We start from the raw sequence: 15,491 nt of genomic DNA on the forward strand, positions 1-15,491 counted from the left end.
GACGTGTCGGCCATTTAGCCCTGTAGGGGACTTTATAGGGCAAACGACACTTCTGTTCTCCACTCGAAACAAATGCCAAGACTTTTCATTACGTTGCTCGGCGCGGCCCTCCTGGCCTTCTCTTCTCTCTGGCGTCTCTTGAGCTTCTCTCGGCAGTTTCTTTTATCTTAATTTTAATTAAATGACTTTTTATATCCTCTTAATAGCCTAGCGCTGTCGTTTCCCCCCGCTCTTTACTGATCCCACTGACGACGACCGTCTGAATGTTCTCGTGTCTAGCATCGGCTCTTATGTAGCGATCTTCTTTGCCCTTCGTTTCCTTTTTGCCTTCGGTTTTATTCTATTCTGGAAGATTTGATCTTCCTAGCCACTCTTTAAGTTAACCATGATGTTTTGGGCGGCTGCATTACTCCTATTCTCGGGTAATGCCGTTGCAGAGCGTCATGACTCGGATTTAATGTCTTTTGTGACGGTGGGTTGAACTTTGATATTGTTGGATTAGCGTGGTTCTAATGGCCAAAATCCAGCTCCCTGAGGTCCGAGCCTTAAAATGGGAGGTTGAATACTACGACCGCGAGCGGTTGGCCCCCGGATACTGGTTCGTCGCGCCATACGGGAAGATCTCCCCAGAACAACCCTCCTTGAAATATCAGCAATACCAAGTCGGACCCTACATTTACGACGACAGTGGCGTATGTCTTGGTCCCGAAACCCGGTCAAAAAGCACCAGCTGACTCGCTTCTGGCGTAACAGGTCCTCGTCTGGGCTGGAGCACCCTTATACGACAATCAAAATGTCTTCGACTTCAAGCCGGTGCACAACATCGATGACGACCCTCATCTGTCCTTCATTGTGGGATGGGAATACGATAATTCCAAAAAGGGCCACGGCGCGATTGTGAACACCCATTACGAGGTGGAAAAAGAGGTCCAGGCTCTCAGCGATGTCCATGATTTTAATATGCATGAATTCAACATTATGGACGGAGGAAAGACTGCCCTGGCCTGCACATATCGTCCCCAGGTCATCAGCCTGACTGATTTCGGACGTCCAACGGAAGAGAGTTGGGTCACGGTTGGTGGGTTTGTTGAGGTGGATGTCGAAACCAGCGAGGTTCTGGTCCAGTGGGATTCATTCGACCACATTGCTCTGCACGAATCGAACATGTTCCATGCCTGGGATAAACCAGCCGGCGGATCGCCTGGTTGGGATTACGTACATATTAATGCAGTCGACAAGAATAAGGCCGGTGACTACCTAATCTCATTGCGTTTCACCGATACCATTTACTTGATTTCTGGCAAGGATGGAAACATCGTGTGGCGCTTGGGTGGACTGGAAAGCGACTTCGAGCAGGACTTCACCTTCTCCAAGCAGCACGATGTCAAGTTTGTCTCGTCAGACGGCACTCGCCACGTTATCTCATTCCTGAACAATGCCTCCGACGAACGTGGCTCCGATGAGAAGATCTCCTCCGTTTTGTTCGTTGAGCTAGACACAAGTGTTACCCCCATGACCGCCAAGGTGATTAAACGAATCAATCGTCCCGATAGTGGCCTCACCCGACTTCGCGGTAGCGCTCGCCCCCTTCCTAACGGCAACGTCTTTATCGGATGGAGCGAACGTGGTTACTCGAGTGAGCATGCATCGAACGGCGACCTTCTAATGACCGCCCGGTTTTCATCCGACCGGTACTCAACCTACCGCTCTTACAAGGGCGAGTTCACTGGTCGCCCCACCGCGCCTCCCGACCTGGTCGCATCCGTCTACGGTACCCACGCCGAGGACATGACGACCATCATTCATGTCAGCTGGAACGGCGCGACAGACGTCATCCAGTGGAAGTTCTACGCGCAGGCCTACGACCGCAGCCAGCCCGTGCTCATCGGTACTACCAACAAAACCGACTTCGAGACCATGTTCATCGCCGATGGTTATATGGACTTTGTTTCCGCAGAGGCTATCGATGCCGAAGGAAATGTCATGCACACTTCTGCAATCAAGCGCACTGGCATTCCACCCAACTGGAAAGCAGCCGGCTGGGCCGGTGCTGACTCTGGCCCTACTCCTGATGACCCCTCAATCATTGTCGCTGCCAACGATAACACAGAATCGACGCCTTCTGCTGACAGCACCGGCGATAAAGCGGTCGGATTAGTCAACAACGGTACCTCCACTGGCTCTGGCGACCGCTCAGCCGCCCAATACGCCGACGCGAAGGAGGTCGCCAAGGCCGTCTACAAGGCCTACGAGGTCATCCGCGCGATCGGCGCTCTCCTCATCTTCATCCTTATAGCTAGCACTTTGGGCGGAGCTGGATTCGCCCTCTGGCGACACATCAGCGCTCGCCGTAGCAGCCGCTACGAGCACGTCCCATCTGAGGAAGGTCTCCCCGTGGAACAAATACCTCTCGCTTCCAATCAACGGCCTTGAATGTTGTGGCCTTTTTTGCCGCTTTGAAAGATTGGCACTACATCTTGCTTTGTTTCACATTTGCATTGTTTCGAATATTCATCCGCGAACATTACCAAGCAAGGTTTGCAAATTTGCACCCTAAGGACCGCGAAACGAACACACAAAAAAAGAGAGGGTTAGCCGAGGCCATTTGGTATATACCATTCTGGCTATGATCGTTTCATGCATATCATACCCCCCAATCTGGCGTTATTTTCATTATGTTCTTGTCACATATATATCCTCGGCTGCGCTCGAGTGACATTTCTGTATATCTCTGGGTTCTTCACATACTGCTTTCACTTGGGGACTTGGGCTGACATCTGTACATTTTTCGTTTTATTCTGTGTAATATCACAACTCATCTGATACCCAGTTCTTTGTCCAATCTCCACACAGCTGGTACATGGTCGTCACCCATTTGCGACCTTTTCCCCTCGGGGCGAACGGGGAACATAGTAGTGAAGCATATAATGAAAACAATATTATAGAGGCTCATACGGAGTACCCCTGCGTATACAATTAAATCAAGAGCAGGGTTAATAAAACGAAACAGATGGCGCGGCATGAGGCTGACGACGAATGTTCCTAAATCGGAAGGCCGCGTCATTATTTGGACCGGGGTAGAGATGGAACGAATCGATGTGGCGTTGGGTTTAATTCGCAGGAATGTATCCCGGAATAATCAAGTCAGGTCTAGATATCAGATAAATATTCTTCTCTGCGAAATAGAAGAGGGAATGAGACTTGGGAACCGTTCTCTTGTATAAGAGTCATATACCATATATCTCCGACGATCACTTTCACTGGATAACCAATTGTTTAAATAGAATAATGAATATCTGATAAATACATTTATTTTGTTCTCTTTTGGTATTTTCCATTGGATATTAGCCTCCAAAAGCAAAGCATGAACCCCTAGGCGCTGAATATGATATATATTACATTGGATACATAGAACACGAAGAGCCACACTCTAAAATTTCACAATCTGACCCTTCGCAAATCCAAGTCGAGTCAAGATACCCGTTTTAGAACGCGATCCAACCAACGAATCCTCCATAGCAGGAGGCCCACAAACAAAGACCTTCGCATCGCCATCGGCCTTCACAACATCCCGCAACAGCTCCTCGGTAACGTACCCCTTCCTGAAGCCATCACTCTGTCCCTCCGGGTGACTAACTGTGTAAATATAGTCAAAGCGACCGGGGAAGCGCGTCTTAAAGCTCTCCAGCTCTTCCCGTAGAAGCAGGTCCTTTTCGGCATTGACGCCAAAGACGAGGTTGATTTTAGTTTTGTCGGCTGGATTATTGAGAATACCCTGCGCTAGCTGGTAGATTGGCGTGATTCCGGCCCCGCCTGCTATGAGATAGATCTGCGGGGATTGGTTCGGTGTCCAGGCGTGTCCTTTGAGTGCCGCTGCGAATGTGAGGGTATCTCCTGGTGTAAGGGAGTGGATGTGGCTGCTCGCTTTTCCATTTGGGTATTTCTTGATCATGAATTCGATCTGGCCTTGTTGATCTGTGGTTCTTTTGTTAGTCTATCGTTATGTCGGGACTTAGGGTTATTATTCGTACTTAGATCGCTGATGGGTGTATATGGGCGTAGTACGGGGAACCAGCGCCCTTCAGGACGGGATATGGTAAGGAGCGCGGCTGTAGCATGTTAGTATATAATCTCTAATAGGAAGTTGGTTTATAATTCGAGTCCATACAAGTTAATGACAACCCGCTTGTGGCGTTCTGGTCCAGAAACTCGAAGACGAGACGTTTCGTGTTGTGGTTTACATCTTTCGTGCTTTGCAGGCGCAAGGTGGTAAATCCAAATCCCAAGAAGACTTTGGGAGGCTCATTTGACTCTGCATTGGCAGTTGATATAAGACGTGATTGGACACAATACGCTCCAACACCTAGTAAAGTGATGGCCGTGGCCGATTTTGCTGTAATGGACTGGGGGAGACGAGTTCTGAACATGGTGAACATGGTGAAAACAAAAAATCTTTGAATCAACGCATTAAGCCTGCATCAACCAGATTAATATAACAGTCTTCAAACCCTAAGGTAGCTCGCTTCTAACCCTGAGCCCGAAACCCGAGTCGCAGCCCGAGCCGCGCCCCGAGTTCCGTCCAAAGCCCGCAAAAACCGTAAAAGCCACGGACCATGAGCGCCGACATGAGACAATTTATGATTCACCCCGTAGATCTGCGAGCCTCATATGATCCACAATTGAATGCTCTAAAACATACTACGGAGTAGAGTTCGGCGGTTTCCGGAACCTGGTGCGAAGTTCGGGTTATATAATGAGTCTTCAATCTAGATGATGAAACAACCCCATCAATTCAAATCCAGTCGCATTAACTTGGCTATATATTGCGACTTGTGTCAATTTGTTTTGGAGCATGCCAAACGACTTCATAATCTTGAGCAAAACGGCCTCGTCAGCGCCAGCGCCGAGCGAAGTGGAATATCATAATATCTGACAGGCTAACGGCGCATACAAAATAAAGCAAAACAAAATAAAAAAGGATGATAGCAAGCAAAACCAGGTCACCACCTTGTCTCGTCCCTGGCACCCTCATTCCTTCTGGGGAACAGTTTGAGCTTGTTGCACAAAGCTCGCCTTGCCTGTCGTTTCGTTGTAAATGTTATACCCATAGTCGGCAGCATTGGGCGGGGTATATACTAAAAACATCCATCAGTACTCGATTCCCATTTCGATCATGTATCCAGCACTTACAGTGAAGAGAGACAGCGACCTGGTCACTACTCGGGTTATGAACGCGATGTAGCCCGATATCATCCGAGATATAAGCGACGTCATTCATGGTGTGCCTCGTATCAGACTTGATTTCCAACGGACCATGAAGATCAGAGTCCTGATCGGGGACGTTGTAGATGGTCTCTTGTAGCGTGCCAGCTAAGACCTTCATGATGCAGTGTGCATTGGCGTGGTCGTGGACAGGGGAGCCTTTCCCGGGGTTCCATACGAGGAGGAGCTGGGAATGGGTTAATCTCAAGCTCCAATGTTGGCAGAATCTAGCTAGGATTGGAATGAAAACTTACGATATTTGCTTTTTGGTTGATGTTTTCGATAGCATTGCGGGTGTAGTTCTTGCTGGTGTCGTTGTAGAAAAAGCGGGCCCAGTCGTTCGGATCAGAGATGTACTTCTGTGCCAGCGAGATCAGGTATTCATTGTCCACGTCTGCCGAGGAAATGCCACCGCTCTCGCCTAGGTAGCTCTTGATGTCTTGTACGAGATCATCTAGGCTGTACTGGGGGTTGTAGTGCTTGTTGCCTAGTGATCGGCTGGTGCCAAGTGGCAGTAAGGGAACGACAGCGGGCATTGTGGCGGATGGGAAGTTTGGGAGATGTTGGAAGGAGATATTCTTGGAAGATAATGAGAGCTTCTAACGAGGATCCACGGATGAATTATATCTCGGGAATCAATTCGTGTCTGTTTCCCCTGGATTCTCCCCCGTGCGAGCTCAATCACAAGAATGGGATCTCAATCGCCGATTGATCCAATGCCTTGCGTTCCAGCGCCCCAGACCGATTACAGTCTCGCCTGATAGTACCAAGAGGCCTAAACATGTACTTTTGACGAGTAATGTGCGTGTGTTGTATGTTAAACAAAAAAAGGGAGAAGGTGTTGAGAATGCTAGAATATGTAAAATCCGGCTCTATTCACATTACAACGGTTAGTATTCCCCTACATAAATTGAGTACAACTTGAAACAATCTAAACAATTTTTTCACGTTTTCCACGCTCGTCTTTCTAATTTTTGAATAAATTTCTTTATTCCCTCTCAGTATTCAAATTCCGATCCAAAAAGGTGTTGAGAGGATAAAATCAACACATAACGCCATAAGCAGAACATCAAACGCAATAATGCAGCTGCGGTTCAACCACCTGGCACCCGGGGACTCTCGTGTGATTCATGATGTAAGTGTTACTAGTACTAGTAGTCTAGAAGATGTATATATTAGTGTGGGTTTGTAGATCAATGCATCGGCGAACAAATTAAGCATGAAGCAGATCCCTATGTCATTAACCGCGAATGTAAACACACAGACGGTTGTCACGGTTATCACCGGATATTCCATCGAGATAGAAGGAAGGAAATAGTCGGTGAGTATCCATTCTAGCCTTATCTCCCGATTTATAGATTGAATTAAAAGCACAGGGGATTATGCTCGTATGGGATTCTACCCCGTACTATCGGACTTCTTACTGTAGAACGAACACGAACTTTTTTCGGGTTTAACACCGGACAGAGTATGTAATACATTTAATTGATACCATTTGCAACACTGATGCTACTTCGAGAAACTTGTCCTTTATCTTCACAAGAAATGCCCGTTGTGGCACAAGATGTTGGTGCAATGCATGGCTTAATGAGACACCGGGGAGTTCAACGGGCCAATCAAAGGTCGGATCGACGTCTCCGTCGGCGACTCAAAAAAAGAATATATGCAATCGGCGTTTGACTTATCTGCGACATCCTCTAAGAATGCATGTTTGGACCCCTATCATTGTTACGTATCGTTGGCATTTACTTCATTGAGACCTGTGACCTAATAATAAATAGCTTGCTGCATGACGAGTCCAGCTGATGTTTACCCCAGAAACCGTTAGGTAAACATGACATCGAGTGTAATAAGTTCTTTGTTTTTTTGCAAAATATATTGAATTACTACAATCGCTCCCGGGTATAACCGATCTAATTTATATCAAAGTCAGGAATAGCGCTGAAAAACGAAGCATTGTAACAGGTTGGATCGATGAATTGCGGGGAGAACTCCGGCGGCATGAAATCATGCCCGTCCGGCATAATTGGGGCAGGATTGGCATTGGAGCTGTGTGTTTCTTGGTCATTAGGCGTTGTGGCTGCCGGGGTGAATCGATGTAGCGGTTCTGCATTCCATTTTTCCATCGAATCCGACAAGACTTCCGCCGCAGAGGACCGAATAGCATGGTATAGGGACTCGGCCAGTTTCCATGTCCGCTGAGTGCTCTTGAGACATCCTAGGATGAGTGTGACACGGTTGCAGTGATGGTCGAAACACTCCTCGGAATGACTGGTGGACGTGGCGAGCTGGATGAGTCCACAGAGGGTCAAGGCGGGGATGATGAAGGGGGTGTGCTTGGAGATGTTTGGACAAACAGATATGGAATCTGAGATTCGCCTTGAAGCCTCTGTTGCTTTGATGCTGTGAACTAGGCGGGTGAATGTTGATGAGAGCTGGCTAGTCAGACCAGGCCAGAAGCGATCATCTGGTTGGGACTGGGACAATACAGATGGAAGGTCGCTTCGGGGTAAGTGGAGGAGCATGGCGGCGTAGGCTATTGTCAAATGCGCTTGAAACATCATTTCGTCAACGTTGCCGTATGAATCAACAATGTCGAGCTTTTTGGGCGGTAGGTGGTTGATCCAGCTCACTAGTGCATTTTCGACAGCTTGGAGGTGATCGCGATGACAGTCACGTAGTCGGTTCAGGACAAGAACCCGGCATAATATTGTTGTGGCCTCGATGCGGTAGCTGAATGACGAAAAGACAGTATCCTCTGCCGCGAGTATCCTCCGCTTGAACTCGATCATCATACGTGGTTTTGGAATATCACCCGCGCAATTATACGTTGACTCTTCACAGGGCAAGGCCACCTCCGGCGACACTGTGCTACACCGAAATGTGGTGGTTTTAAGCGGGACTGCCATGAAGATATCTGTGACGTAGAGTTCCCACCATGTTCGTCTCATGCTTTCGGCTTCAAGAGATCTTTCGGGGTTCGTGGACGACGCGAATGACCAACGGTTCATGCCAAGCTCCAAAGCAATATCAATGCTATGAGAGAGGGCATCTTGTGCCTCAGTCCATTCATCGCGAGCATACAGGGCAATGGAATATAGTAGCCAAGCCTGGACCATGGAAGCCGACCGATCGGGGTTTGTCTTCAGCTCAGCAACGACCTGTTCCTTGTATGGTTGACTCGGAATAGACGCAATATAATGAGAGCCCACAAAATGCACAGCTAGCTGTAAGAAGTGAGGGTAATTGTGGTCATGATACAAGGAGCTGGGCACCAAGATCGGATGGGCGACATGGAAATTTTCATAGTACAACCGAGGCAGGCGCTCATCATGGAGCGACAGTTTGCTTGCTGGTTCCACAGTTTGCTGAACAGGAGCATTTCCCGAAAGCATCACCGGCCAAGAGACCGACTCAGTGGGAATATCGAGTTCTGTCTGTCTGCCTGCCTGCGTCGGAGGATTTTCCGGTGTGGTCTGTGCAGGGGCTATTGGCAGAACAGGGACCGTAGATTGATATCGGGTCTAGGATTAATTTAGTAAAGAACTACAAATAATAATAAGGAGAACTGACATTGACATGGGGTTGCGGGTGGCGTTGATATGGACTCTCAAGTCGTGATTTCCTGCGTCCGCCCCGTCGGGAGGGTAGATATTGACAGAGTAATCCATTTTGGACACATCGTGAACATGATGGTTTATTAGCGTCACATTTGAGATGCTGTTTTCTGCACTCGGTACAAGCCAGTGAGGCTAGACCAGTTGTTTTTGTTGATCTTGCCGGAGTCATGCTAAGAAATGATAGAATGCAAGGTTGACGTTTCGATCCCCGGGGGCTATCGGCGTTTGGCGGGCGGTCGGCCGAGGCATTCCGACAAGTTCCAGATCAAAGGAGAAAAAATCCGATAGATTGATTTGGAGTGCTTATTTACCTAGGTAAGTATTAGAACTGTTCACCCAAAGCTAACATAGAACACATTTACGGAGTACCGGATAATGCCTGGCACTCAAGACCTTTCCCTTTCCGTTTTAGTGCTCACCCCTTGCCGCTTTTTGATCACTATACTGCGTGTCCGCTTTCATTACCGCCTTCTCGAGGCATATACTAGTTAATTAATTTGTCTTCAAAGGTTCATTTGTACACTTCATACCCTTTCACACTATGCCAGCCGGGCGCCCTACTATTGATCGTAAACCCTATAATTATACTCCAATTTAATATACTGTCGAATACCATAGTGTTTTACATAGTGAGAATACAGGGTATACAAACCCGGAAAATCTACGGGCCGCTATAATAGCGTACTCCATATAAACTTTGGAAAGTCCACGGACACATATTATTGTTAGTCATCTATACCCGTACCCGTGGACCCGTGAACAGATTGTGGATTTTGTCAATTTGACATGCTTTTCAGAGGGTCTAAAATAATAATAAAAACTAATTTGATCAGCACAGTACGTAATGTCTATAGAGCACACAGTAGTAGATTATCAATTAAACAAACTTACATTGTATCAATAAATTGATAGAGTATGCATATGGCAGGTAAGTTGGTACAATTTTGACTGTATAGTTAGTTACCGAGGGTGGATTACTAAATTACTGCTGGCAATGTCCATGGATGAACCAATAATAATCAAGTCAAAGGTGGCATACTTAGTCGCCCGTACTTCTGGAGCATCCGACCCTGAATGTGTGCAGTTTCATACAATGTCACATTTTGAGCTACCCAAGACATGCGGGTGTATTGTATGTTGTCTCTACCTATCGCCGTAAAAGCTTCAAGGATCGCTGATAATTCAAAGGTAACGAAATATAATGTCATCTCCTCGCTTCCTCCGCCAATAATTCGTAGACTCTAATAACTCCGGCTCTCCCCTTATCACCCACGGCCATTTCTTTAAGAATTCCTCCGTAATCTCCCAACTCTTCGGATCCGAAGGCTCCCCCCACACCAGCAAGCTGCAGCTCTTCGTCGAGATATCCCAGAATCCCATGATATCGACACATAATTGACCATCGTCGAGCTCATCACCGGCAGAAATCAGATTGTCACGCATTCGGCGAAACGGCAAAAAGTCCAGCCAAGGGTGATGAGGAATCTCGCATTGTATTTGCGTTGGCCGGAGACTGTCTGGCAACTTTTTGTCGTTGATCTGCTCTGGCGTCCAGATATTGAATGGGGAAGTTATGTTTCGTGATTTCCAATCGCGGTGAGGTGTTATTCCAAGGATGGAGAGATTTTGGAGAAATGCGCGGTAAACATTTAACTTGGTGAGTATTATTAAGTGGTCCCCTGTTGGGGACCCTTGCGCATAACTGTCGAATGAGGACGTGCTAAATTTCTCCAGGAGACTTTGGGCTTCATCGGCTGACAGCCACCTTTTGGGGCGTTTTGTTTTGTTTCTGGTCTTGGGTGCGGAGAGACCACCTTCGGTAACTTGACCACTTTGATCAAGCTTTCGTTTCCCTGTCCTCGGGTTAGCTTATTATATATTTCGTATGGATTGTCTATTAAGGGGATTAGATTAACACATACGATGGGCCCTCTGATTCAACCGATTCTGCAGCTTTCTCCGCACTTTGGGATCACTTATCCCCGACCAGTCACAGTCCTGTCCGAGCTCGAAAGAGCAATTGTCAATGACAGACGGGGAAGTAGAATACGAGGAACCATGCTGCATTCTGGGCAATCATTAAGCTGGTAGTAGACTTATGGCACTGGGAAGATCAGCTTAAGTCCGTCGGGAAAACGGCGGAGACAAGCAGATGGCTGACCTCTTTGTATAACCGTCTTGGCATTTCGACAAATTCCATGAATACCCTAAAACAATGCTGCCTATGCTTCCAAGCCATTGAATATTGCGTGACTTGTCTGAGCATGGCAATAATCTGCGGAAAACTAAGCCAACAATGACTTTATGGCCCACATAAGAGATTGGGTCAGTTGAGCGTTTTGCCAATCATCAGAGGTTATGATTCATGCCATGCCAATTCATTACCAGTAATTTGGATGTGGGCATCCGATGTGGTTGAGAATTGGTAGGAAGTCCGATGGATCACTTCTAATTTTCGGCCGAAACCTTTATATCAGTCTACAACTGGAATCCTGATCAGCATCAACGATGTTCTGATATTCGTGCATTGAAGCTCATGTGGGTCTTCATCGGCCGAAGTAATGTCTTGGTCAAAAATTAGAAATACAGATACCGAAAATGCAAGGAGCATGTAGTCATATAGTCAAAAGGGCTAGAGAGCCTATCAACAACTCCTAACACATATACTAATCTTCCACTTGGCTCTAACTTTCAGTCCGACGACTTTTCGAAGATAGCAAAACGGAGAGATATTTTATCATGCTATATTCCTTGCTTTTCATACTGGCATCCTTGCTTAGCCAATCTTCCACTCTCGCTGCAGTCATCCCAACCCCAAACCACTCCTTCAATGGACTTCAAACGGCGGAAGATGTGTCGAGCTCTGTTACCTCGCTTCATACAACTATATCACCGAACTGCGCCTCTTATCTGAACGATCTGAAAACTCAGTATAACACCATATTCGATGGTGACTACAGTTCCAAATTTGATGATATCTTCGGTGTTTGCTACAACATACACCACGAGGCACGCTGGGGAAACGGTGAAGGATTCGACCCATCATACCTGGATAAATTTAACAAGGTCAGGGAGAATTGTTGTCTAGATTCCATACAACATGGGGAAGGAGGTGGCGCTATGGCAGATCCTTTGGAGAATTTGAAACTGCCATGGAAATATCTCTTCTTTTTGGCGTCCTTTTCTTGTTTACTGGTAGTCTTGAAAGCTGCATGGAAGCAGAACCTGTGCAAATTATGTCTCGAGAATGTTCTTCAAAGCTCAGACAGCCCCATATTTGTTTTCTATCATGCCATGTGACTAGCTTTAATCAATGCGACCATTGGGATACTCGAAAAGTTTATCCAATGGCCTTTTATTTGAAGAGAAATAGTGCAAGTCGATGGGTTGGGCACGTAGTGTGTGGTGACTAAGCTACAAACTTGGCCCACGGGTCCACGGGTGTCCAATTTGAAGCCGAACCCTTCGCCACGCTGGTTGCCGTGAGATTTTTTCCCGCAATGCAGACTCAGTCAATGTCTTTTCGAAAAAGACCCGTAACAGCATGTACAGAATGTCGGCGCAGGAAACAAAAGGTTTACTACGATCATAATATATATATGCGGTAGTTGCTAACGTGCAAGTAGTGTGATCGTGAACGACCATGCAATCATTGCATTGGAAGGAATGTTCCCACAATGTGTAATTATGATTATCCAAGTGCTGGGGTAGTGACCCCTGGGGGCCATATGGCTGTATTGCAAAGCCCCCCGGCTTCAACAATTGGTGATCAGTCTTCGGCACTTGATACAGGTAGAGATTACCGATTAAGGGACCAAGTCGGATATGCTTACACTGGTGATGATAACTATATGTCAAAAGTGCACGAGGTCAGCTTTTTGTTTTATGACTTGATGTAAATTCAAAGGCTAACAGTTTTAGGAGCAGATGGTCGAAGCCGACAGACAATTTCAGCCTGGAAACTTCCAACACATCATTCCTCTCCCTGAGGCTGCAAGGCAAGAACTCTGCAATATTTGCGCCAAGTTACCACATCGACTAGTTATGCGAGAACTTATCAACATTTATTTTGCCGAAGCCAATTGGTACTTTGCTATATTGGAACAACATTATTTTGAGAAACTTTACAATTCTTGGTGTTCTCTCAACGATTCCTCGACAGAACATGGCCAGGTTGCCGATGTATCACCGGATCTTCTGCATTTCTCAGCACTGATATTCCACGTTCTTGCTGTGTCTTTACAGTTCGTGTCGCCGGACACAAATTGTAGCCGTGCCTTAGGAGTGGATAGTTTCAACGCGCGTGATCATCTTTCTAGCAATTTCTCCACAAGCGGAGTCGAGATCGCGCGCATACTGGGAACGCTGGATCCTACGATAACTGCTGTGCAAAATGACCTTATGCGGGCATTGTGGTTGAAGAATTGCAGCCGTGGAAGAGAAGCATGGCATGCACTAGGTAGTGCAATCAGGTCAGTCCCTGCATATTCCAAAAAGGAAGGCGATTTTCTCACCCCAACCAGAACAGCCCAAGATCTTGGCCTCCATCAGCAGAGCAAAGTTTATCAAACACCACGATCTACACTGGAGGAAACGCTCACTGAGCTGTGGTATGATGAGTACAAACGCAGGCTATGGATCAAGTTGTTCTCCTGGGACAGGTGAGGCTTCTCTTTTTCTTCTCTAGACCAATCCTAATAAGAGCAGCCACATGGCCTTTTCTCTAGGTCGACCACGCGCCATCAACGTCAGTGACTGTACAATCACTCCGCCGTTGGATTGTGATATACCGGCCGACCCGTCAACCAGGATACCAATGACTTTAGCTCCGCATGAGCCTCCCTCATCTTTTACGCCACATCTTTTCCAATACGCCATCTCTCAACATGCTCATGAGATGATGTCTCTGGGTGCCCATAAGAAGAATTTCATAGATTATGCCTTGATTCAAAGCACCCACGATAGGATTCTATCTTTATTGAGCAATCTTCCACCTGTTCACCGACCGATGAATCCGGATACGTCCTGGGACGCAAGTTACCCCCATATACCCAAACAACGTCAGCAAATATCGACCGCCGCGAACTCATTTCTCATGGCATTACATACGCCACATGCCAGAACGCACGTCTCTAGTCGACACGCTGCAACTCAAGCGGCTCTTGCCACGTTGGATGCGCAGGAACAGCTTTTTGATCTCATGGCCACCAGTTACTCTAGCATCTATGCTCTCTGTATTTACACTCTTGGGGCCGGTATATTTCTGTCTGTCACAATTCTAGAATATCCACCTGCAGATATGGGAATACTACATGGGATGCTTCGTGCAATCCGGAAAGCCATTCATCGCCTTGAACTGGCACAGGAGAGAGTCTCTTTAGCAGGGCCGGGATCAAGACTTTTGAAAATTTGTTACCAAAAATTGCAAGGCGCTGCTGCGTATGGGGCAAATCCCGTCGCTGCGGCTTCGTTCATGCACGCGCCATTTTCCGGCGGGACACACATCGCAGAATCTCCTGATCAGCCTTCGGAGATCCTTGCATATACTTCTGGGTCTGGCATTCCATTGTCTGATGGCCTTCCGTTTGACAGCACGGTGATGTTTGAAGATATCACTCAGCCTCACTTCAATATGGAAGCATGGGTACGGGAATTAGATCAGGCTAACGACTTAGGATGGTCCTCGCTCCCATAAGGTTGGTCTTGTATCGAAAGCACTGGCTTCGTTCCGACCTTTGTCAAACCTAACCGCAGCTTGACAAGCACTTGAGCGTGTTGACCAGTACTATGTTGATACTGGGTGGTCGCTCACACTTGCGCCTCACATGGCAGCTACATCATGAGGTGACACAACCTTACCCGTAAGGTCAGAGCACTCTAGATGGACCGCGTGGACAACGCGTTCTGTTATCCCTCCACGAGAACTATTGCTTGTTGGGCCCAGAAAGAAATTACTCTTGTGGAGCCGAACGATGCTTTTTTAATGGGCCAAACCATGCGGCCCATTTCCACAAGCTGGTTCTTTCTTTGGGCTTTAACAACCTGGCAATCTAATAATCTGTCACTGTGGCTTTGGCACATTGGAAATGAGACTGCTTATTTCGGACATTATGACAGATGACTCGAGTTTCCTTTGGTTTTTTCATAAAAAAAAGAAAATAGAGACCATGACACCCCGGTGTCTCGAGCTATTGGATGTCCGCGCATCATTTTCAACCGTTATAAATAACATAGTTAGCGCTGTTCACCATCCTTGATTGCTGTTTTGCCTAAGTCACCAGGTTTACCAACAGTCGTAGTGCCAAGGATCATATGTATTCACAGCTGCTCTTGGCATATTTCTATCCTTGCTTTAGTGGCGGTGGATCAAAGGGGTACGCAAATCATAAAGTTACCTACCTACACCCCGATTGTGATACCTTGCGCCCTCAGACTTGGAACTATGGAACCAAACCTTCGAATGATCCTTCGAAGGGTTCCAAGGTTAGTACACTTGTAGCTTCATATTGACCAATTAACGTTGTTCGGCCGAAACCCCACATTAGTGGGGACCAATGAAGCGTGCGTTTCTTCGGACGGCGCCAAGGAACCTTGGCAGTGAATTGATGA

The 15,491-nt window shown here is 47.0% G+C and overlaps 6 protein-coding genes across 6 annotated transcripts; 2 read left to right on the forward strand and 4 right to left on the reverse strand.

The window, feature by feature from the left end:
* Window positions 1-385: 385 nt before the first annotated feature.
* N7455_001133 (uncharacterized protein) lies at window positions 386-2,433 on the forward strand (the record flags this gene model as incomplete). The annotated part of the gene is made up of 3 exons (XM_040950920.2): window positions 386-472; window positions 528-692; window positions 754-2,433. The coding sequence occupies 3 exons, from the start codon at window positions 386-388 to the stop codon at window positions 2,431-2,433; spliced, it is 1,932 nt and encodes a 643-aa protein (XP_040818376.2).
* A 997-nt stretch (window positions 2,434-3,430) lies between these two features.
* N7455_001134 (cytochrome b5 reductase family protein) lies at window positions 3,431-4,436 on the reverse strand (the record flags this gene model as incomplete). The annotated part of the gene is made up of 3 exons (XM_040951825.2): window positions 3,431-3,975; window positions 4,032-4,109; window positions 4,169-4,436. 3 exons carry the CDS (start codon window positions 4,434-4,436, stop codon window positions 3,431-3,433), a joined length of 891 nt encoding a protein of 296 aa, XP_040818361.2.
* A 592-nt stretch (window positions 4,437-5,028) lies between these two features.
* On the reverse strand, window positions 5,029-5,853 carry N7455_001135 (uncharacterized protein; the record flags this gene model as incomplete). Its single annotated transcript, XM_040951412.2, has 3 exons — window positions 5,517-5,853; window positions 5,191-5,449; window positions 5,029-5,135 (listed from the first exon to the last, which is right to left on the reverse strand). The coding sequence occupies exons 1-3, from the start codon at window positions 5,796-5,798 to the stop codon at window positions 5,029-5,031; spliced, it is 648 nt and encodes a 215-aa protein (XP_040818513.1). The 5' UTR covers window positions 5,799-5,853.
* Window positions 5,854-7,175: 1,322 nt separating this feature from the next.
* On the reverse strand, window positions 7,176-9,051 carry N7455_001136 (Zn(II)2Cys6 transcription factor; the record flags this gene model as incomplete). The annotated part of the gene is made up of 2 exons (XM_065603946.1): window positions 7,176-8,786; window positions 8,836-9,051. The coding sequence occupies 2 exons, from the start codon at window positions 9,049-9,051 to the stop codon at window positions 7,176-7,178; spliced, it is 1,827 nt and encodes a 608-aa protein (XP_065462437.1).
* A 1,013-nt stretch (window positions 9,052-10,064) lies between these two features.
* Window positions 10,065-10,949, reverse strand: N7455_001137 (bZIP transcription factor; the record flags this gene model as incomplete). Its single annotated transcript, XM_040951044.2, has 2 exons — window positions 10,065-10,735; window positions 10,805-10,949. 2 exons carry the CDS (start codon window positions 10,947-10,949, stop codon window positions 10,065-10,067), a joined length of 816 nt encoding a protein of 271 aa, XP_040817607.2.
* Window positions 10,950-12,559: 1,610 nt separating this feature from the next.
* On the forward strand, window positions 12,560-14,577 carry N7455_001138 (fungal specific transcription factor domain-containing protein; the record flags this gene model as incomplete). Its single annotated transcript, XM_040951542.2, has 4 exons — window positions 12,560-12,751; window positions 12,804-13,354; window positions 13,406-13,543; window positions 13,590-14,577. 4 exons carry the CDS (start codon window positions 12,560-12,562, stop codon window positions 14,575-14,577), a joined length of 1,869 nt encoding a protein of 622 aa, XP_040817855.2.
* Between the last annotated feature and the right edge of the window lie 914 nt (window positions 14,578-15,491).

This window comes from Penicillium solitum, assembly GCF_028829755.1.
Source record: "Penicillium solitum strain IBT 25940 chromosome Unknown utg000001l_segment0_segment0, whole genome shotgun sequence".
Classification (NCBI taxonomy): Eukaryota; Fungi; Ascomycota; class Eurotiomycetes; order Eurotiales; family Aspergillaceae; genus Penicillium; species Penicillium solitum.